Source organism: Neofelis nebulosa, chromosome 16, assembly GCF_028018385.1.
Source record: "Neofelis nebulosa isolate mNeoNeb1 chromosome 16, mNeoNeb1.pri, whole genome shotgun sequence".
In the NCBI taxonomy this organism is placed as follows: Eukaryota; Metazoa; Chordata; class Mammalia; order Carnivora; family Felidae; genus Neofelis; species Neofelis nebulosa.
Window position 1 is genome coordinate 56,083,551 of NC_080797.1, and position 22,365 is coordinate 56,105,915.

The window sequence follows — 22,365 nt, forward strand, 5'->3', positions numbered from 1 at the left end:
CAGTCTACATCTTTGTCTTTTTCCATTTTAGGAAAAACAGGGTTGGATAAGTTATTATTTAAAGTCTGTTTCAACTCTAAAACTAGGATTTTAGATCTGAATTGGAGCTGAGAATTAAATTAAATCCAGGGCAGGGAGAGGGGGAAGCACAGTTTGGTTCCTGATCCCCATCTCTACTCAAATTCCTTGATCAGTGTTAACGGGTTAGATCGAGGGAAAGGAATGTAGGACGCTCTAACGTCTCTCAGCTTTAGTGCCAACAGGCCCTATTTCCGGCACCCTGAAACACCATTCAAGGAAGACCACCATTCCCAACTGCAGAGCAATCAGATGAGATGATAATAAGGGGTGTGGGGGGGCGGGGGGGGGTTGGAAATCATAAAGAAAGGGAGGGACTTTGGAGAGAGAAGAAAGTGAAAACCCAAATGAGCAGGGGCAAGGTTGCCACAGATAAGAGAACCCCTAACAGGGGATGCAAATAACTGCATTTCTTTCTCCAGGACTGTGTGGTTAATGGCAGTCAGGTGTTTTAACACTTTCTACCAGGTACACTATGCCCTCCATTTCTCATATGTACAAAAATATAAAACAATAAAGTGCAGTTTATGTTTCAGTGACACTTTTCCTTGCTTTAATATTTTTTGTCTTTTTCTGCTTTTGAAATGAGCTCTCAATTACAAAATATCAAACTACACTCAAAAATGCCAGCCACTGGCACACTATGGAGAAGCTCACAAGTAAGGACAGATAGCGGTGGCGAGTGGCAAGAGGAGGGAAGTGATCGAAGCAGTGGTTACAAATGTTCACAGGAAGCTACAACTATCCAACAGGTTGTGCCCTAATGTTAGCACAGGTTAGACTAGTCACTACCTTGGTGGGTGGCCTCAGTGTGTTTGGGTTCAGATTCTACACGGCAACACAATTTCTTCCAGTTAAGAGTTCTTGGCTTGCACCAATCACAGGATGGCCGGAGGGCGCCGGACCAGTCTATTAGTTTTTCAAAATGCTGTCGTAGACCTGATAGATGTACTGAGAGACTTCAGGAGCTCTACACTTCAGCGACAGCTGTTAGGGAGAAAAGGAGAAGAGGATTAGCATGGAGGTTGGCATTGGCTTGAAAGGTAGCCAGTACTCAGTTCAAGGAAATCTCTTTCTGATGCAAAGAGAGAAGAGCCTCTTTCACTGAGAGGCCAAACCAAGAGAGGTTCTGTTAAGTTCTGTGGGTTTTAAAATTTCAATTTAATCAATGTCAACTTGTGCTGTGTTTCCACCTACATTCTCTGTGGGTCTGTGAGGTTAGGAATCATCCATACTAAAAACATCAAAACCTCTGACTGTGGGGGAACAGCTACTCCAATGCTCTGCTAAGGGTCACAGGGATTATTACCAAATGAAAAGGGAAGGGTGAAAGTCTAACTTGTTGGGGTCATTTCGGCTGCCTGCCCCAGTTTCTCACTCAGACAAGGATGGTTATCTCAGTTCCAATTCAAGATGTACGATCAAGCAAAATAAAAGCATAAGAGAGGACAGATATCCAAGGTACTAGTCCTTTTTGTATTACACGGAGGACAGCAAAAACACTGTTATGGAAGGCAAATGTGAACACCAAGAGACACTGACTTAGTATAACCAGACAGCAATTTACGGCACCAGTTTCCTCATTTGCTGCCTCCCTAAACAGGCAAAGACACTCCTGATGCCACTCGTCTACCACTTCTCTTCTTCTAGTCTCACAATCATCAAATTAAAACGAAAACTTTAATAAAACAATTTCAATGTTGAACACTGAGATTTTCATTTAGTGGGTCAATAAGCACAAAACTTAAACCCAGATTAGGGCGTCTGGGTGACTCAGTCGGTTGAGCGTCTGACTGTTGGTTTCGGCTCAGGTCATGGGATCGAGCCCCATGTCGGGCTCTGTGCTGAGCATGGGGCCTGCTGAAGATTCTCTCTCCCTCCCTCTCAGATTTGAAATCCTTGACTGTATCACAGTAACCAAAATATTATTAACAGTAATATAACAGAAGCATGCAAATTGCATTTAGAACCAGAAAATTGAACATTTGCTTTCTGCATTACTGACACCATTGTTTTCATCTATTAGGGTATGTAAGTAAAACCTGTCTTTACCCATATAGCACTATGAGATTTTACATTCCTTTACCTCTTTATTCTCAGAGACACTGGGCAATTTCACATAGTACAAAAGGTGACAATATATTTAGCAAAAATATCAGGAAGATATTGGTCAACCCTGAATTTCTTTTTGTTTTTTTTTTTAATTTAAACTCAAGTTAGTTGACATACAGTGTAGTATTAGTTTCAGGAGTAGAATCCAGTGATTCATCACTTACATATAACACCCAGTGCTCATCCCAACAAGTGCCCTCCTTAATGCCCATCACCCAGTCAGCCCATCATCCCCCATCCACCTCCCCTCCAGCAACCCTGTTTGTTCTCTGTATTTACAAGTCTCTTATGGTTTGCCTCCCTGTTTTTATCTTATTTTTCCTTCCCTTCCCCTAGGTTCACCTGTTTTGTTTCTTAAATTTCATATGTGAGTGAAATCAGATAGTATTTGTCTTTCTCTGACTGACTTATTTTGCTCAGCCTAATATACTCTAGTTCCATCCATGTTGTTGCAACCCTGAATTTCTTGAAAAAAAACGTACATCCTCAAAAGTTTAAAAATGCAAATTAAAAAAATGCAAAAACCAGGGCACCTGGCTGACTCAGTCAGTAGAGCATGTGACTCTTGATCTCAGGGTTGTGAGTTTGAGGCCCACCTTGGGCACAGAGATTACTTTAAAAAAAAAAAAAAAAAAAAAAAAAAAAGGTAAAACCCAAAAACCAGCCAAACAAAAGAACATCAAAAGAGGCTCTATTTATTTACAGCTTTAATATTCGGTCTCTAAGGCACTTTCAAAGTTGCTGTTTGACATTAATCAGGAAGGCAATTCTGACAAATGTAAAAACAAAAACAAAACCAAAAAACAACCCAAAACCAAAAAACAACCCCGACTAATTTAAGAATGTCATTATGCATAGAAAACAGCTCCCTACTTTGGTCAAAGTTGCAGCTCTAGGCATTTCCCTGACTATAGAGGCAATTTTCTACCTCCTCCTCCACAGCCTCTCCACTGCCAGTGTCGTGGAAAATTCTCGTGGGAAAGTAGGTGGGTTCAGAAGAGGAGGAGAGGAAGCTAAAAAGAGGACGACCAGCCTAAGGGAGTTAACTCTCAGACTACAGAGGGGTGGTTCCTCTCTCCCCAAATATTTTTTCCACACCTTTGTAAGATGTACCATTTGGAGACTCTTTTTTTGTTGTTGTTGTTCATTACTGGTAAGGAAATGTTGCCTTCCTCTACAAAAGCCCGATCTGCCAAGCTAGCACTGGGGGGAGGGGAGGAGTAATCATGGACAGATCAGGCCTGGACTCTAAGTTTCAGCTGCTCTTTGCAGAGGGGGTTGGATGAGGAAATCAATCTTTCTCTCCTTATATCATACTCCCCTCTCCAAGCCATGCCGACCTCTAACAAAGGGGTCTTCCCCTTTGTTAGCTCTTCCAACTAAGACAAGCTAGAATGAATTAAAAAAAAAAAAAAAAAAAAAAAAGATTTTCCTAAATCCTGAAGTACAAGGGAAACATACATAAAAAAAACAATTAATAAAACCAAATAATTTGACTTATAAAATAAAGGTGCGACTCTGGGTCTTGTTTTGGGTTACTAAGGGAAAAGAGACCTTACCAGGGTTTTAACTTTTGAACTGCTGGCCTACTTATGTGACACATCTTTAATACCAACCACTCTGGAATGTCACACATCCAGACCCAGTGAGGAAAGAAGAATCACCTCTTATGCCTCAGTAAGCCAGGTATTTAACACATCTACTTCTGGTTTACAGTCTGGAACACATACTTTTTTACCAGGGACAAGTTACCTTTCCCGATAAGATGTAGCTACTTAGAGTGACAGGGCCTCATCCTTACAGGATAAACATCTTTCCTAATGAAATACAGTAAGGGGCAGGGGGGAGGCTTAGGGACCATCGGTCCTCTAGCATTAGTACTGGCTCAACCAGATTTTCTTCCTCCTTAATACCTTGCTGAGACAGATCAATAGTGTAATAGGTGTTAGGGTGATGGAAGGAAGAAAACAGACCCCAGGGACTTTGAAGTCTGCAGCGCCATTTAGGGGAATGGATTAGGTCTGTGTCACATGTTGTGATGGAAAATTTGGATTGTTCTGTGGGCAGAAGGAACCTAGACACCAGATGGATGGAAAACAGGAAAGAGGGCAAGGAAGTATAAACAAATTTACCATTTATAAATACAAGGAAAGAAGGGAGGTGGGTGTGGCTATAAAAAGGCACAATGAGGACAAAATCCCACTGGATTATTTCTTACAACCGCACATAAATCTGTATTTTAAAATTAAAAAAAATATATAGGAGGCTCTTCCCTTCTGTGGCCACTGCTGAAGCTCCAGTGGCCAAAACGAAGTTCAATCCCTTTGTGACTTCTGACCAGAGGAAGCACCGTAAAAGGCATGTCAATGTACCCTCCCGCATTTGCAGGAAGATTTTGTCTTCCCCTCTTTCCAAACAGCTGAGACAGAAGTACAATGTTCGATCCACGCCCATCCAAAAGGATGAGGAAGTAAGTACAGGTTGTGCGAGGGCACTACAGAGGTCAGCAAATTGGCAACGTAGTCCAGGTTTACAGGAAGAAATACGTCATCTACACTGAACGAGTACAGCGAGAGAGGGCGAAAGGCACAACTGTCCATGTGGGCATCCAGCCTGGCAAGGTGGTTATTACTAGACTAAAACTGCAAAGACTGCAAGAAGATCCTTGAACATAAAGCCAAATCTTGCAAGTAGGAAAGGAAAAGGGCAAATATAAAAAAGAAATAATTGGGAAGATGTAGGAATAAAATAATCTTATACATGACTTTAAATAAAAACTGTTAAAATGAAAAAATAGGGGAGGAAATGTCCTTCAACAGGTGAATGGATAAGCAGTGGTACATCCATATGGTGGACTACTACTCAGTCATAACGAACAAACTACTGTTACACATTAACAACCTGGATGAATGTCAAGGGTATTGTGCTAACCGAAAAGCAAAAACAAAAACAAAAACAAAAACAAAACGTCAAAAGATTTCATATTTTAAGAATTTAAATTTATAGTACACTCCCAAAATGACAAAATTACAGTAATGGAGAGAACATCAGTGGTTGCCAGGGCACAGGGCTGGATGAGAATCTGGCTATAAAGGGAGAGCAAGAACGGAACTTTTTTGCAGTGACGCAACAGTTCGATGTCCTGCCTGTGATGATGACTATACCAATCTACATACATGTAGTAAGAGTGCACAGTGCTGTACACTTGCCAACCACCCGCATCAACAGTAACAGAATAATGTATGACCTGGTGAAATCTGAGTAAGGGCTACAGTTTAGTTAATAGTATTGTACCAATATCAATAACCTGTTTGAGAATGTACTATGGGCATATAAGATGTTACCAGTAGGGAAAACTGGGTGAAAGACATGTGGGAACCCGGTACCATTTTCAAAGTTTGTCAGTCTCAACTTATTTCAAAATAAAAAAGTTAGAAAATTTTAAATAAGCAATGTTTAAGACAGTGACATTAAGAGGTCCTTCTCCAAATTCTCACTATCCTCACAGTGAAGATGGTGTAAGGGTCAAGATATAACCTGAATTCTAAGCATAACACAACTACCAACAAATTACATGATCTTGGACAAGTTGATAAACACTCTTAACTTTGGTTTCCTTATCTGCAAACAAGGAGTGACCACGCTTCTTTAACATAGCTGAGATGAAAGCCTGTACACAATAAAATAGATAAACAAAACACACACACTCTCTGAGCACATTATTATTTTTCAATGCTTAGTTATATGTTTTGAGAGACTGAGTGAGAGCAGGGGAGGGGCAGTCAGAGACGGGAAGAGACAGAATCCCAAGCAGGCTCTGCAATGTCAGCACAGAGCCCCATGTGGGACTTAATCCCACGAACCAGGAGATCATGACCTGAGCTGAAATCAAGTCAGACGCTTAACCAACTGAGCCACCCAGGCGCCCCTCTCTTAAGAGCACATTTCTAAGGAAGAAAATAGAGTTATTTTACAAGACCTGATTCGACAGTTTAGACCTGCCCTTTCAGCAACAGCACAGAAGGGTTTTTTCCTTTCTTAGGGAACTCAAAGTAAACGATGGGGTAGTTTCTTTCCAAAAAAGATGAGACTGGTGGAGGAGAAGGTGGGTGGAAGGAGTGTCTACTTCATGGAGGAAGCCTGAAGTTTCCCACTCACAAAAATCTAGCTTGACAGAACTGAGGAGTGTGTGCGTGCGTGCATGTGCGCGCGCACGCGCGCGCACACACACACACACACACACACACACACACACACACGTGTGCTTCCAGCTGCTTCAAAGGAGGGAACTAGTAGGGAAAACACAAGAATTCTCAGTTCCGGGTGGTACTATTCCCTTGATGTATGCTAATGAAAACAGACTTGGCTGTTAAAATTAAGGAGTGCGGTCACAGACTTTTCTCACTCAGTGGCTAAAATGGCCTCTTAATCTCCTATTCAGCTTTTTCAGTATTGAACCATATTCTCTTCTGTCACTTTCCTGTCCCTTCCTTCAAAACAGCCTACAGAAACCTCAAAGACAACATAAGATTGAGATATTTTCCCCATCCCAGAAGCTTTCGTTTTACAAAATGCAGATGACAAGCAGCATCCTGGTGGGAGATTACATGTCATAACAGCAAACAATGTCCAGTGCCTCAGGGGTCAGTCTTTGTTGTTCAAGGCAATCACTCCTGCTCTAAAAATACTGCCAGAATTTTAATTTTAGTCCAGTTATGGAACCAAAGGAGTTTTCCAAACTAAAGTCCCCTTGCAGTCTTCCAAAGGTGTGCCCCAGTTTCGCCTCACCTTTCTCAGCGGGCATTTCAGGACACACGGTGCTGTGAAAACAAAGGCTTATAAGGCTCATGTGTCTTTGACTCTGACAGTCTTAAGTCATGAACTCCAAGGGCAGGAAAGAAGGCCTTCTTGACATGAGCTATGTAAACAGCCCTCTTAGCAGCTTGTGACAGCACCACATGCACAGAAATGCTAGAGAAGTATCGTGAGGAACCCTGCACGTTCCAGAGCAAGTCCACACACTCCCTGCTGCCAGAGCCACCGTGCCTACTGGATGGGGCAGACAGACACTGAAGAGACAAGGTCCTCCAACGAGGTGAATGGGGGCTTCTTGACTGACTGCTTGTTTTGGATGTCTGGGGTCTGCAGCGCCTCCACCAGGTCTTTCCGTGGTGCTAAGAAGAAATGAAAGGGCTCTTACCTCCCTCCTTGAACCCATCTCACCTATTTTCAGAAAGGCCTTACCGTATAATTTGGGTTTCCTGGCTGGATACGTAGCTCAGCCAAAATCCAAATGCCATTAGTGAGCTTCAGGGATTGGTACAGCATGTCCTGCCCTTCCACATTCCTCTTGGCGATAGTATAAACGTTGTTGTTTTGCAATTTGCTGGAAACAGTGTCTAGAAACACAGATTAAAAATTCAAAATGTTAACCTTCAGTTAAAATAACAAATGCATGCTAACTTTTCTGACATCCTCATGAGCCACAAGTATAGTCTCCTGAGAAGCACGGTCATACTCACGCAGGCACACATTTCAGAAAGCCCTTCACCCACAACAGCAGTGCGTGAGGAAGAGGCTCTTGAAGTGCCTAACAGATTCCAGGAGAGAAAAACAGAGTAAGGTGCACCTAAACATTAGTGTAAAGATTACCTGTGGAGATTATGGTGGGTCAGAGAGTTGGTAATCTGAAACCAGGGGCTAGACAGATAAAAACGTTCTGAAGAGGACAAAGACAGCAGGTGTAAAGGTACTGCTATAGTGCCTGCCATGTTGGTATCCACTTCTGGAACACTGATCCCAGATCTACAGGGATACACAGACTGATGATCAAATCCACACTTACTTCCCAAATCGCTACTACTTCACTGTGAGCCACTCTGGCCTCAACTGCCAGGATCAGAAAAGGGCCCAGAGTTGTAGAAATCCTGCAAGTCAAATGTATTAACCTGGATGTTTCAGAATTTTTTTTTTTAAGCCGGCAAATGATTTCTCAAGTCTCCAAATTAATAAAAAAAAAGTCTCAACCAAAGACTGTGAGAAAGACTGAAGTCATGCTAAGAGGACGGCCACCTGGCCCTATACCCGGGACTGTGGCTGCTCAGCACAGCAGAGGCGTCTGTGGCCCCCGGCCCAGGGTAAGACCTGGTTGGTGTTTGTGGTCTTCCCTGTGACTGCCACATCCCAGAGACATGAAGGTCCAGAATTAAAGGTCATTTCAATCTCCTTGTTCTCTGACTGCCAAAAGGAGAGATGGTGAAGCATCAGAGAAAGAAACTCCTAAGAACAGAGACGAATAAATGCTGCTTCTTTGTTGAGAGTTTATTACGTTTGTTTCTGATGAGAATTCATATTACTCATGCTGACTTCAGGAATTCTCCACATAAACATCTGTCCTATTCTGTTGTGCTCTCTAGGAAAAAAAATGCAACGATGGCTGGCCTCTCTGCTCTCCCTAGAGAAGAAGCTCTCTGAGCACAGGGATCCTGGAGTTTCTCATCATTGTCCCATGGTATCTGGGGCACAATGGGTACTTGCCATCAATACCGGCGAATGAGCCTCTGACTGGTGCTAGAGAGGCCGATTTACACACACACACACACACACACACACACACACACACACACACACACACAGCCATAGGCATTAAAAACCACCTACTTAGATGTGGGCTAATCTTGGAAGTAGTTCTTACTCTCATGTCTTTCTCCCACATTCAAACCAATGAGAGCTCAGTGAAGGAGGCATTAAAGCCCATTCATTAAACATTTGCACCATATTTAGTTGTTACTTAACTCTTCCCCTTTTACCTCCAAGTTTTCACTAACACCAAGCAAAGCAGTTATAACTTAAGAACCGGCTATCTCTGGGGAGCTAAAAAGTGTATCTCATGGTAATTATGTGCAATACTATTAGAGGAGGGGGCCTCAACGTGCTTTTTAATCACCTTCTTGAGGGTCAGGCAGTTCTGCCACCTTGGTTCCCATAATGAAGGGCTCTTGCAGCTTACACTGAGTTGCTAGGCAACATCACCAGCTGGAGTTTGGCTAATGTATTTTGACAGAAATGTCCTGTTTTAAGACAGGGGGGCTTGTTTTAAGTTGTAAAAGCTATTCCTAACTTTCAAGGCTCTTGCCCATTTCCAAGGAAACAGAAAACACACACAGGAGCTTTTACTGAAGAGGCACTTTGCTGCATGGGCAAAAATGTGTTCTAGACTGTATATATAGCAAGGCCCAGGTTCCTACAGACTTCTCATGATTTCACCACTTACGTAAGAGATGACAGGGTAAGAAATGGAAGCACACAAATACACAAACACACTCAGCCTTCCAGAATTAAAAAACGTGGCAAACAGCCAGGCAGAATAAACAAGTTGAATGAAGGTAACGTTAATACATTTAGGAAACATTCTGGCCAGAAACCTGGCTCTGCTCCTACTGAATGGCTGTATATAATTTTATAATTTCTACCAGAAGACCAACTGCAGGGAGGGGTTTAGAACATAGGTATGCGTGAGTCAAGTTTTATAAATCTTACATATTAGGTTTGAGCTTGAAGACAGATAGAGGAAAGAAAAATCGGACTGTACTAAATGTACTTATTAAGAATAGCAACGGGAAGGGCGCCTGGGTGGCTCAGTCGGTTGAGCATCCGACTTCGGCTCAGGTCATGATCTCACAGTTTGTGGGCTCGAGCCCCGCATCAGGCTCTGTGCTGACAGCTTTCTCAGAGCCTGCAGCCTGCTTTGGATTCTGTGTCTCCTCTCTCTCTGCCCCTCCCTGGCTCATGCTCTGTCTCTCTCTGTCTCTCAAAAATAAATACATGTTAAAAAAAAAAAAAAAAAAAAGAATAGCAATGGGAGCCAGATGTGAGGAGGCTTCCCAGCCAGACTGGGATACATTTCTTGACAAGGTATCATTTGTGTATATATGTGTGTGTGTGTGTGTGTGTGTGTGTGTGTGTGTGTGTGTTAACACACCTGAACTTCTGGGAAATAAGATGTAATCTTACCACCACTCTGAGAGTCTGAGAATGTTAGGAGGAGTTGTAAAGACAAGGAGATCTGCCCTAAAGGATAGACTAAAAAAGATATCAAATAGGTTTATACTTGCTTTCAGATGTGGTTTCTTCTTGTTCATTTGTCTTCTTCCCCAAAGTTGGCTGAATCTGGGGCCTAAAATCTGAGGAGGTGTGGATATGATCTTCATTTTCCTACTTTAGCTAAGGTCACATCTCTTCCAGCACCAGGAAGAGTGGAGATGGTACTTATATTTGAGAGTGGGAAGGGGAAATTTACATTTGGGGCCAACTGAGTCCTAAACTACGACTGCTGAAAAAAACACATTTTACCATTTGAGCAACCAAACTCTACTTAAGTGATGGCCAGCGAAGCATTTCCATTTCTGACATGTTCCAAAGGACAGGGAGAGCGACAACAAAACAGAGAAACAGAACTCACCCCTACCTAAGTATCCCACCAGAAGAAAGATCTGTCCCCTACTGTAGTGCCTAACTAGTGAATACAGATACAATATGCTGCTGAGCTTTTAAAAATATAATAAACAATTAAAAAAAACAGGTTTGTAGACTGCTTGCTAGAAAGGCTCCTTTCTCGAAGCACTGCAACTAGTTCTTGTGCAATTAAGATAGTGATCCCAGACATACACTAACCCTGACATGTAGCTAATGGTAAGCTGCAGAACAGATTCATGCAAACTCTTGACACCAGGAGAGATGACAAGTGCTAGGAAGCAGGGAAACCCATACATTAGTGCCTTCGTGATTTAACATTTTCTAGTATTTACACAACTAGTGGTCCCACAAGCCCCTTATCATATACACCTTTCTATTAAGATCTGATTATAATTTTTAAGGCTTAGGAAGGGAAGAGGTTTCCTGTTTATTTTCTATGGAAAGAAATGGAAGAGCAAAAGTGAAAACTGAAGGCCAGGTTGCTAAGTCCTTTAAGCCTGTGACTTCCTGTAGCCCTCAGAGTGTTAGTTCCATCTGTCAAATGTCTACTCTGGCACAGAAAAGCTATTTAAAGTGTTGGTGCTATTGTGATTAGGGCAGATCAGCTGGAAAGGATGGTATTTTTAGCTCCCAGCTAGACCCAGGGTGTTGAATCAGAAGGCACTAAACCTGGAAACATACTGTTAATAGAGCCCTCAGGACTGGAGGGAAATGTAAAGGCCAGGCCACTCCAGACTTTGGGGTGGATGCAGAGGAAAAGCTAGAAAGGATTAGTTGCAGGAAGTGGTCTTGCAGATTAGCAGTGATTTAGTGTGGGAAAATGATGGCCTTGGCCTCCTGAAGAAAACAAAAGTGGCTGTTTTTCCTTCCACTCCATATGCTGTGCTGCCATAAGGCAGTATGTCACTGAAAAACCTATTCGCTGGTATTTGGAGCACCCAAGGCAGTGAGGAACTGGCATGAAGCCATGGCAGAATTGATCAAAACTGAATTTGCTCTGAGAAATTGTGCCAGGCTACAGCAGAGGACATAGCCCCACTGGGAGAAAGGCCAGACATCTCTTCCTTGGCAAGATCATAAATGTACACTAAAGTGCAGTAAGGGTTCAGAACTCCAATCTGGATGTAGGGGGATCTTTTATTTTGGCAGGCCAGACTAAAACCATCAGTCATCCAAACTTCTTTTTCTTTTTTTTTTGAAAAACCATTTCCCTTTCATACTGGATGTCTGAAACCAAACCTTTCCAATTACTCTGGCCTTCCTTTGTTCCCTATAGGCCAGTGTTTCCCAGATCATGCTCAAGGAACACTGGTGTTGGGGCGTCTGGCTGGCTCGGTCTGTGGAGCAGGTGACTCTTGATCTCGGGGTTGTGAGTTCGAACCTCTATACTGGGTGTAGAGATTAAAATTAAATCTCAAAAAAAAAAAAAAAAAAAAAAAGGAACACTTGTGTTCCACAGGATGTTAATAAGCGTGTTGTGATTTTAAATTCCATGGTCAATAAATTCAGTTAACCTTGAGTTAAACAGGTTTCCACAATGGTGGGCTCCTCAGCTTTTATGTGTGCTCACATGCAATGGCAACTTCTAGTAGAGGCCCATCATGCACTGCCTTTTGCAGCTGTAACCACAGAACCCCCTTTTTTCTTTGAGAGACAAATGTTCTCAGGACAATAATATATGAAATGCTGCCATAGGACCAACTACCGCAAGAGTGACTTGAACAAAGGGTGTCTTCTAAGCTGGGTACGAGTGCTTCTCTAACATGATCTGCTTTGGTTCTCACCATGAGCCACTGTGGATTCTGCACCTGACAGCTTCCTGCAGCACAGCTTCTGCCATGGAAGGCTACCCAAGCTCCTACACTCATGAAATGAGGCTTGTGGTAGCTGACCGTGAGCCTCAGAGAGGACAGGTAACACCGTCATCTACCTAGAATATGGCACCAAAAGCACCTCAACTGGATTATGAATTTTAAAACAATTTTTTTAAACATTTATTTATTTTTGAGAGACAGAGCATGAACAGGAGAGGAGCAGAGGAGGAGGGAGACACAGAATCCGAAGCAGGCTCCGGACTCCGAGCTGTCTGCACAGAGCCTGATGTGGGGCTCGAATTTGGGAATGGAGAGATCGTGACCTGAACTGAAGTCAGACGCTTGACCAACTGAGCCACCCAGGTGCCTCTGGATTATGACTTTTTATGAAAATGTAGCAAAAACTTGGGGCGCCTGGGTGGCTCAGTCGGTTAAGCGGCCGACTTCGGCTCGGGTCATGATCTCGCGGTTCGTGAGTTCGAGCCCCGCGTCGGGCTCTGTGCTGACTGCTCAGAGCCTGGAGCCTGTTTCCGATTCTGTGTCTCCCTCTCTCTGACCCTCCCCTGTTCATGCTCTGTCTCTCCCTGTCTCAAAAATAAATAAAACGTTAAAAAAAAAATTAAAAAAAAAAAAAAAAGAAAATGTAGCAAAAACTTTAGTTTTGTTTAATACATACATAACCAGTCAGGGTGAGAAACCTAGATCAAGACTACATTAGGAAGAAGGCAGATGTTGTGGTGTTCCTGAAGAGAATCAACTACATAGTTATTACAATGGAAATTATAGAAGACTATCTCCTCAGACACTTCTTCAAAGGTTCAGGAGCAGCCCCATAAGAGAAGATCTGTCTGAACACAGAGGATGAATACATATATCATAGAGCCCCAAAAGACAAAAGTTAAAAAGAAAAGGTAGGAATGAGAGAAGACAGTTTCTCACCCTTCTCTGTACTCCCATACTGCCCCTTTCTCCCACTGCTGTGCTGCAGTTATGGTGGGACAGCCACTGAAAACCCCATGTGCAAACCATTGACAAATGAGGAGGAAATAGATAAAAGGAGGAGGAGAAGGTACCAAGCACCAAGCCTCATTTTCATTCAAACTTAGAAAGCTTTGTGCTAACCTCAAAAAAGAGCGACTGCCAGGGCATCTGGGTGGCTCAGTCGATTAAGCATCCGACTCTTGGTTTCGGCTCAGGTCACGATCTCACAGTTCATGAGTTTGAGCCCTGCATCGGGCTCTGTGCTGGTAGTGCGGAGCCTGCTTGGGATTCTCTCTCTCCCCCTCTCTCTGTACCTCCCCTGCTCATTTGTTCTCTCTCTCTCTAAATAAATAAACATTAAAAAAAAAAAAAAAAAAAGAGCGCCTGGGACCAAGGCAGGACACTGCAAAGCTCAGGGCCCCTTCTAACTCCTCAGGAAACTTCCATGAGACAAGTCCTATCAAGACCTAGGGAATAATACAGCTGTATGGTTTCTCCTCTTTGGGTTCCTGCTTTGATGTTCTATTGCAGTAATAAAATTAACTACAGAAGGGCCTGGGGCTTTTTAATGGTGATTATAGAGGTTAATATCATCATATGAAAGTTGATACAACTCAAGAAAAAAAAGCTAATTTAATCAGTTATGATGTATTTTTGTTTAATTACAATCACAAGATTCTGCATAAGGATCTTAGAAAGTCACCTTTCTTCTAATACTGAAGGTTGATACAAAAGGAGAAACAGTCCTTTTAATCCTTGGGAGAGTGTATATCCTCAAATGCCACTTCAATTACTTGAGGCTTACAGGGGGATGTGCAAGAGACATGACTAACACATGTTCAACTGCTAAGGAACTGGGTGGATGGACCCATTCTAGTTTGTGAAATCTGTTAGCTTGTGAATAATGTAGTACCCTGCATAAAAACATCTCAAGTTTTTAAAGAGAAGTTTACAAAGTCAAATACCTAGCATATAGCCACCAGAAACAAGTAGATGTGGAAAGCAGAGGTAATTAAAAACAAATTTTTCAAGTACCTAATTTGATTTACTAAGCTGCACAAGAAATTCAGAGTCATTACTCACCAGCATTTAAATGACATTCCTTAATCTGAAACTGAAGTTCATTTTCGTTGGGAATATCCTTCCATGTTGCGAGGAAGACCTGGCGCTCTGTGTGGGGAAGCAGAGGGAAGGGGAGGATGTGCAGTCTGCCAATATTCCGATTTCTGATGCCTTAACCACTTCTCTTCAGGAGTGCTGGCTCTTACAACACAGCCAGGAGTGGCCAAGACCCAGAGCCAGTCCTCAGCTGTGCAAATACTCCACACCGATCAATCTCACATTACTGGAAAAAAGTCTACATCCAGGATTCAGCGCTGGCTCCACTGTTCTCCTGTTTCATGACTTTGCGTAAGTCTTGTGATCTTTCTGACCCTTAATCTCATCATACATAATTACATCTGTCCTGCCTACCCAAAGAGCCATTTTAAGAATCAAATCAATTAAGTACCAATACAATTAATATGTACCAGTATAAGTGAGTGTTATTAGGTGGTGGTTTCTTAAGTAAGGGAAGACAGAAATGTCAACAACCACATGAGGAGTACTAATGGTTTATTGCAAATTACTGAATTCTTATTTTGAGACAGTAAGAACTTAGTATAGGGCTAAGTGCTAAATCTGCATATATTATCTCATCAAGTCTTTACAATAACTACTTCCGCTTTGCAAACTTGAAAACTGAAACTCAGGAAAGTTAAGCACCTTGCCACAACCACACAGCTAACCAACAGCGAAAGTGAGATTCAAATCCACATCTCCTTGTCACCAAACCACTTACTCTGTGCTGGAGTGACCGGATTATTCAGAAAACCGGCACTATGATAGAGAGACCGACAGCAAAGCAAGATCAACTGTGACTCAGGAGAATAAATATAATTAGTAAGCATTAGGCCTTTAAAACAGACTTACCCTCCCTCCCCCACCTTTTTTTTTTTTAATCTTAAAAAAGCTTCTGGGGTATACTCTGACATTCAGAGGAAGGGCAAAGGTATATTTGGCAGAAGGACAGGAGGACGTACTTACCCATTTTGCCATCTTCTACAAAAAGCACATTGAGTGGGATGAGGCAGCTGAAGTAGAAGACATCAATATTGTTTTTCACAGCCACCTGCCAAGAAAGTATCGAGGGAAAATCAGGACATCATAGGAAGCCAGGTAGGAGGGAAGGAACAGTATGTGTCTAGAAATATATCACTCTATTTCCTTCCTCTTACAGACAGTGCAGGACTTCCCAAATCAAGACATACCAGCCCATACACTGCAAAGCACATCCCTTACTCATTCCACTGTCAGAGCCCTGGACAACCCACAACTCTACCTCTTTCCAGAAGGAGCCCTGGAGGGATAAATTGAAGGTGTTAAGTTCTGTACCCAGAATAAACTATTCAGTTATTGTTTGTTTCCATGGTTATTAACAGTAGTAGCTTCTGTTCCCACTTACTAAGTACTATTAATGGTATTATTTCTAATCCTCATTGTTATTATCCCAAAGTAGGTGTCACTCCCTGCTCACATCTGACAGATGAGGAACTGAGGTTCCGAAAGATTAAGTAACATCCAGGGTCACACTGCTAGTGCACAGACGTAGCAGGCTCAAATGCAAATCTGACTCCAAACCTTTACTTTTTCCTCTTTCCAAAGTAACTGGTGCCAGACAGCACTACCCACCCCCCATCACCTTTCTAAATACAAGTTTTAAAGTTTTTCTTTTATAAAATCTTCTTTCTTAAGCCCTATGGTTGGAAAAAGCTTGCTGGTCAAACACTGCTAAATCTGAGGACTAGAAAAAGGAAAAGACTTACAGCAAGCAAAGAAATGAGTTTTCTTGTCACAATACAAGCTCCTGATTTAGGGAGGCTGTGAATTCTACCACAGCCTGTTGTTCAATTCAGAGCATGCTGTTTATATTTCTAAAAAGCTACAATAAGTACTTTTATTCAGGGGTGACACTGATTGGTGTATATATTCAGAAACAGGCAGGTTCCACTGCAGCAGATGACAAAAACCACATACTGTAAGATGGGAGAGGAGGAGGAGAACTGCTCTAAACCACCACTTCCCACTGGTTTCAGTCACTAGTAACTTTCCCATCTATGCTCTTGGCACGGCAGGAAAACAGTTCTCTGGGTAAGTCCTATAATCAGTAACCATGCCTATTTCTCTTTCCTTTTGCTCTAAACAAATAAAGTAAAAAAAAAAAAAAGGGGGGGGGGCTTATCTAGCACCCCTCCTTCACCCCTTTGGGGCAAATGTCCAAACTTCAACAGCGTATCTAGCTCTTTATCAAAACTTTGGCCACGAGATACAGATAGATATCTTCTTTTCAAGTTTTTCCAGTTCTTTGACGTTTATCATCAACTCAACTCCCCCAGCGTAAATAATACCTTTACTTCGTCTCCATAATTTGGTTATGTCTACTTGACACTGTCTCTCTTCTCTCTCTCCCAGAAGAACCCATCAAATTACTTTCTTTGTAACTTGTGCTTTTCAATTACCAATCCCCTAGGAGTTTCTGACCTATATCACATAATCTGATGCCCCAAATGCTGAGACAGCAGGATTCTAAAAAAGCTAGAGTCTAGTAAATGTAAGCAGAGTAACTAACCTCAGGAAAGAGGACCACAGACATTTACATGTACTGGAGTACCACTTGAAAAGATTTATACCAGTTGTGGGCTGCTGGGAAAGAGGTATTTTCTAAATCATCCGGTACTCAGCAATGAGAGAACTCTTACTTCAAATAAGGGCATCAAGAAGATCCTGAGGTAGTGCCGGGCTCTGTAAATGGTATTTATTTAGAAGGGAAAACTGAGGTGGGCTAGTGTGGGTTATAGAAAAGTCTTATGAGAAATGTGAGTGATTATCATTACTATCATCTTTGAATATAAAGCAGTCATATTTCACAATGTGCCACTCATTCAAACCTTTATTAGTGTTTACTATATCCCAAGCATTTGAAATAGAAGGAAGAATACAGAAAATATAATCTTTGTCCTCCAGGGGATAACATTAGTGGTTCTTAACCAAAGACATATTAGAATCATCTGGAGAGATTTTTCAAAACAGAAGCCAAGGCTTCATCCTATGTAAATAACAATCTAAATCTGGAGCCTGGTGTGGTCTAGTTTGGAAAAAGTTCCTAGGAAGACCAAGCAGAGAAGCAATTAATTTCAAACAGTGTCACCTAAGGAGTCTGAATAAGATTGCAAGTATCTTATTCTTCTGAGGAATCCTTCTAATTGGAGCCTTTTAACAATGGAAAAGACATGAAAAGCTCCTCTAGGTCAGTAGTGCTAAACCATTCTACCTCGGGGACCCCCTTGACAACAGATAAAAGTCACGGAGCCTCTTCCTGAAAAACATACACGCAACATTTTGACATACAATTTCAGGGATTTCAGGACACCCTGAATACTATCCTGGGACTTCTGCTCTAGAATAATTCTGAGAAGCTGGGACACCCAGATCAGAGGCAGCAGACACCAGTGGTGGTTCAGAACGTGGACTTGGGAACCAGACCTGACCACCTGATTTCAAATTCTGACTCTGTCACATTTACTAGCTGTTGTGACTTTGGGCAAGGAGTACTCAGCTCAGTGTCCTGTCCGCAGATGAAGATAATGGTGCTGAATGCATGGATTGTTAAGAGAATAGTGAGTGAGTACTGATGAAGCACTTAGAATGGTGCCTGGCTTACAGTAAGTAAGCTAACAAGTGTCTGTGAAAGAAAAATTCCCTCTTCTTTCATCCTCTTTTTTGCCTTTTTATTCAGAATTTTCATATAAAGGATAACCATACTAGACTCAAGTGAAAACTTACAAATGCTCAAATGTAGTACTACCGCTATGCTAAAAAGAGATCAGAAGAGATAAAAAAAAAAAAAAAAAAAGGCGTATTAGCAAACTGTTAGCTTAATGATTCTTCTTGCTACTGTGCCCTTAGTAAAATCTCTCTTTATGGGATCCACAGCACAGGTCACTCTGGAGGAGGCACTTCCCCTCTTACATTAGCTTTTCAGACTCTGTATTTGGTAGCTCCCAGTTTTACTCTTGGCTACTGCATCCATTCAAGAGTATATGGTTCTCTTGGATCTGACCCCTGCCTACCTCCTCTCCAGCCTATTTCCTTAACTTTAACCATATCAAAATTACTTCTTGTTCTCCAAACACTGAAACTCATAGCTCTGTGCCTTTTTACATATTGTTCTTCCTGCTTAATATATTCCCCTGAAGCTTCAGCTGTCTGAAAAATATCTTTTGTTGTTGTTGTTGTTGTTGTTGTTTTGAGAGAGAGGGTGCAAATGAGGGAGGGGCAGAGAGGGAGAAAGAGAAGTGGGGCTTGTACTAACCCGATTAAGGGCTCAAACTCAAGAACCGTGAGATCATGACCTGAGCAAAGTCCGATGCTTAACCAACTGAGCCACCCAGGTGTCCCAATACCTATTTAATCTGAAGATTCAGTTCAAGTTTAAGATTTCTCAGGAAAACTCTAATCCCTCTCCACACACCCAGTGCATACACTTCCACCATAACGTAACGGTTTACATCTGCCTCCCTCATAATATAATAAGCTCCTTGAGGGCAGGGGCTCTATCATTGACATGCCCACGGCTCAATAAATATTTGTTGCATGAAATTAAGGGGAAGATGTTGAGCAAATGGAATGAAACATTCATTTCCCAACTTTTTCTACCTCTATTATCATCTGTATGCCTAACATAATCCCATTAACATCTATTGTTAGGTATACTGGTACTCAGTGAGGCAGGGACAGGTGGATGATAGATAAAAGCTTTTTGTTTGAAATCACTGAGCTAGAAGAACATCTATATGCTAAGAATAACATAGGGAGTAAATCACAACCCAAATACTAGATTCTCCAAGGATGACATGCCAATCACTCTTTAGGCATTGAGGCCAAAAAGAATCAAGGGAAAAACACAGTATGAAGCCAGCTCAGTTCCAATCCGGATAGCAGCTACTCTTAAATAGAACCTTAAAGAGGATAATACTGATTGCTTTAGAGAGCTTTCTTATTTTGAAATTCACCATCCCAACATATACAGAATAGGAAGGCATAATCCTGACAAGCTGAAGAACTACTTTCCGAGAGCTTTAATATCAATACCTAGCTTGCGTATGGGAAATCAGTTACAACATATATATCCCAACTGCCTTAGTATCTTTACTTGGATAACTAATTATCTCAAACTGAACATGTCTAAAACCAATTTCTTGATCTCCCCTCCCTATCCCTAAACAGTAAATAAATACCACAAAGCCTTCTAACAGTCTCCCTGTTTCTGCACCTGCCTCCTCCACCCCCTGTAACACCCCAGTCTATTCTCAACACAGCAGCCAGAGAGTTCTTAAAATGTGGGTCAGCTCATAAATACCTCTCTGCTCAAACCTCCAATGACTTCCCATCTCACTAAGGATAAAAACCAAAGTTACGAATGCCTATAATCTGATGCCTATTACCTCTCTGATATTATGTGCTGTGACTCTCTCCTTGCTAGCTCCATGTCAGCCACAGGGGCCTGCTGTTTTCTCTGGCACAGAACAGGCACTCTCCTATCTTATGGCTTTGTGCATTTGCTGTATCTTCTGTCTGGAATTCTCTTCCTCCAAAAATCTGCATGGCTTATTCCCGCCTCCTTTAGGTCTTTGCTTTAATCAAATATTATCTTTCCACGTAGGTCTTCCATGATCAATGTATTTATAAAATTACACCACCAAGGTGTAATTACACCACCCCAGGACTGCCTATCCCAATCTCTGCTTTATTTTTCTCCAATGCCTTCATCTGACTTACTATTTTACTTATTTGTTGTTTTACTCACTGCCTGTCCCCGTGCCACACATACTCCGCCCTGCAGCAGAATGGAAATGCTATGAGAGGAGGGGTTTTGTCTTATTTACGAAACTGCTCTCAGTTTCTAGAACAGTGACTGGTACAGAGTGAGTACTCAATAAGAATACCAACTGTAAAATGTACTACTCAAAGTACCTGAAAACCATTCAGGTTTAGACAAGATATAAACTTGGTCTAAAGTTTCCAAAAGGACAGTACTTCTCAAGTTTTTTATAGTGTTATTTCCCTTAACAGAAGAGGAAAGTATGGACATATATACCAGGGTGGAAGTAGAAGGAAGGGTGAGGATTGGGGGTAGATGATGAAGTAGCCCATCATAAGAACAAAATTTCTCTGAAGTTCCACACTATTCCATAATGCATCTGTATGTTTTAATATGAAAATGGGTTTTCTCCCTTTACTTTTGAGTAAAACTGATGCTCCAGAAAATGTCCCATGTGTATTCTTCAAGTACCTCCTAGCAGTGTGTTTAAAAATTGTGGATCATGACCAAATGATGCTTCTTAAGATTAAGATAGTGGGTTGAAACTTGTATAAAATAATAAAACAGCGGCGCCTGGATGGCTCAGTCAGTTAAATGTTAGACTCTTGATTTAAGCTCAGGTCATGATTCACAGCTGTGAGATCGAGCCCCGTGTCAGTCTCTGCACTGAGCATGGAGCCTGCTTGAGATCGATTCTCTCTCTCTCTCTCTCTCTTCCTCTCTGCCCCTCCTCCGCTCACACGCTGGCTTTCTCTCTCAAAATAAAAATGTATCTAAAATAAATTAAAAAATAAAACAGGATGGAAAATATGATAGTGCATCTTATGAACAGTTTCCCAAAACTGTTTTGGTTTTACGTATGCAGTGTGTGTGTGTGTGTGTGTGTGTGTGTGTACAGAAACTGTATTTCTTACTGTAAGTGTCAGTCAAAAAAGTATAAAAGCCATGAATACTCACACGCTATGTAAAAAGCAAGCAGTGAGGAAATGGATTCAACGGACAAAGGAACAGAGTGCATACCTCAAGCTGCTCTGAGGACGCCTAAAACAGATCACAGATGGCACCAAAGAGCAGATTACCTAATCTTCTGTGCCTCTGCCCTGTCACGTGCAGCGTGTGACCATAACAATATCAACTTGCCTTTCAGGGACATCAATAGGAGGAGCAAAAAGAAATGATTATGAGGCAGTTGGAAAACACAAAAGCGGGCTATAAATGTTTAATAATAATAATGATTTTCAAAAGTTACTTTCAGTGGCTGCCGGGGAAAGTGCAGCCTGTCAGCTTCGGCCTGTAAGTAGCAATTAGTTTCCTTCCGTAGTATAGGAAGCCTGCTGCGGTAGCTGAAGCCTCTTTATGGTGCACAGCTGGAGACAAGCAGGCTAAATTAATATTCTAACCTCGTTCCAGTGTACTCAAAAGTACTATAAAAAGGTACGAGATGAACTCAGTCTGAACTCTGGTAAATGCAGCCTCTCACCAGAGATAACCGCAGGAGGCAGGGCCACAAGAAAAACCCAGGCAAGTGGCACACAGCTCACCTCTGAAGAGTATATCATCTACTCTTTCATGACGTCACTTGTGACCTTTCCAAGTCTCTGAAGAATATTTTTTTTTCTTTCATTCCTCCTCTCCATTTAGATTTTGGAAAGAGTATTTGCAGGCTGGTCCAAGCTAGGACCAGGCAGTGACGCCAACCATCTCCAGTTCTCTGAGGAATGATGATTCAGATGTGTTTTAAGTGCCACACCACCTAGTCAACAGATCCTGAGGGAATGGCTCTGAGTGACAGGTTTTTAATGGCACATACTCCAACTGTGTGATGTATGTCATCTGAGACTCAATCTGCTAGCTGCTGGACTTCCCACCTGTACTTCTGCATCTCTGGTCAATGCCCCCCAAATATCTACCATCTGTAGTATGAAATATGGTCTTCCATCTCAAATCCTGTGGACCAATAAGTTGAGAATCCTGAGAAACTGAAGT

At 42.0% G+C, this 22,365-nt stretch overlaps 1 protein-coding gene and 1 pseudogene across 4 annotated transcripts in view; one reads left to right on the forward strand and one right to left on the reverse strand.

Moving 5' to 3' along the window:
- Positions 1–602: 602 nt before the first annotated feature.
- The window catches only part of AP2B1 (adaptor related protein complex 2 subunit beta 1), a 125,283-nt gene continuing 103,520 nt past the window's right edge, over positions 603–22,365 (reverse strand). For all 4 annotated transcript variants that reach the window (XM_058704307.1, XM_058704305.1, XM_058704306.1 and 1 more), the window contains 4 exons: positions 15,546–15,630; positions 14,544–14,630; positions 7,435–7,589; positions 603–1,065 (listed from right to left, as the gene is read on the reverse strand). In XM_058704307.1, the coding sequence (XP_058560290.1) occupies positions 991–1,065; positions 7,435–7,589; positions 14,544–14,630; positions 15,546–15,630 (402 nt within the window). In that variant the 3' untranslated portion in view covers positions 603–990. The remainder of the gene's footprint in view (positions 1,066–7,434; positions 7,590–14,543; positions 14,631–15,545; positions 15,631–22,365) is intronic.
- On the forward strand, positions 1,097–4,931 carry LOC131498038 (large ribosomal subunit protein uL24-like; annotated as a pseudogene).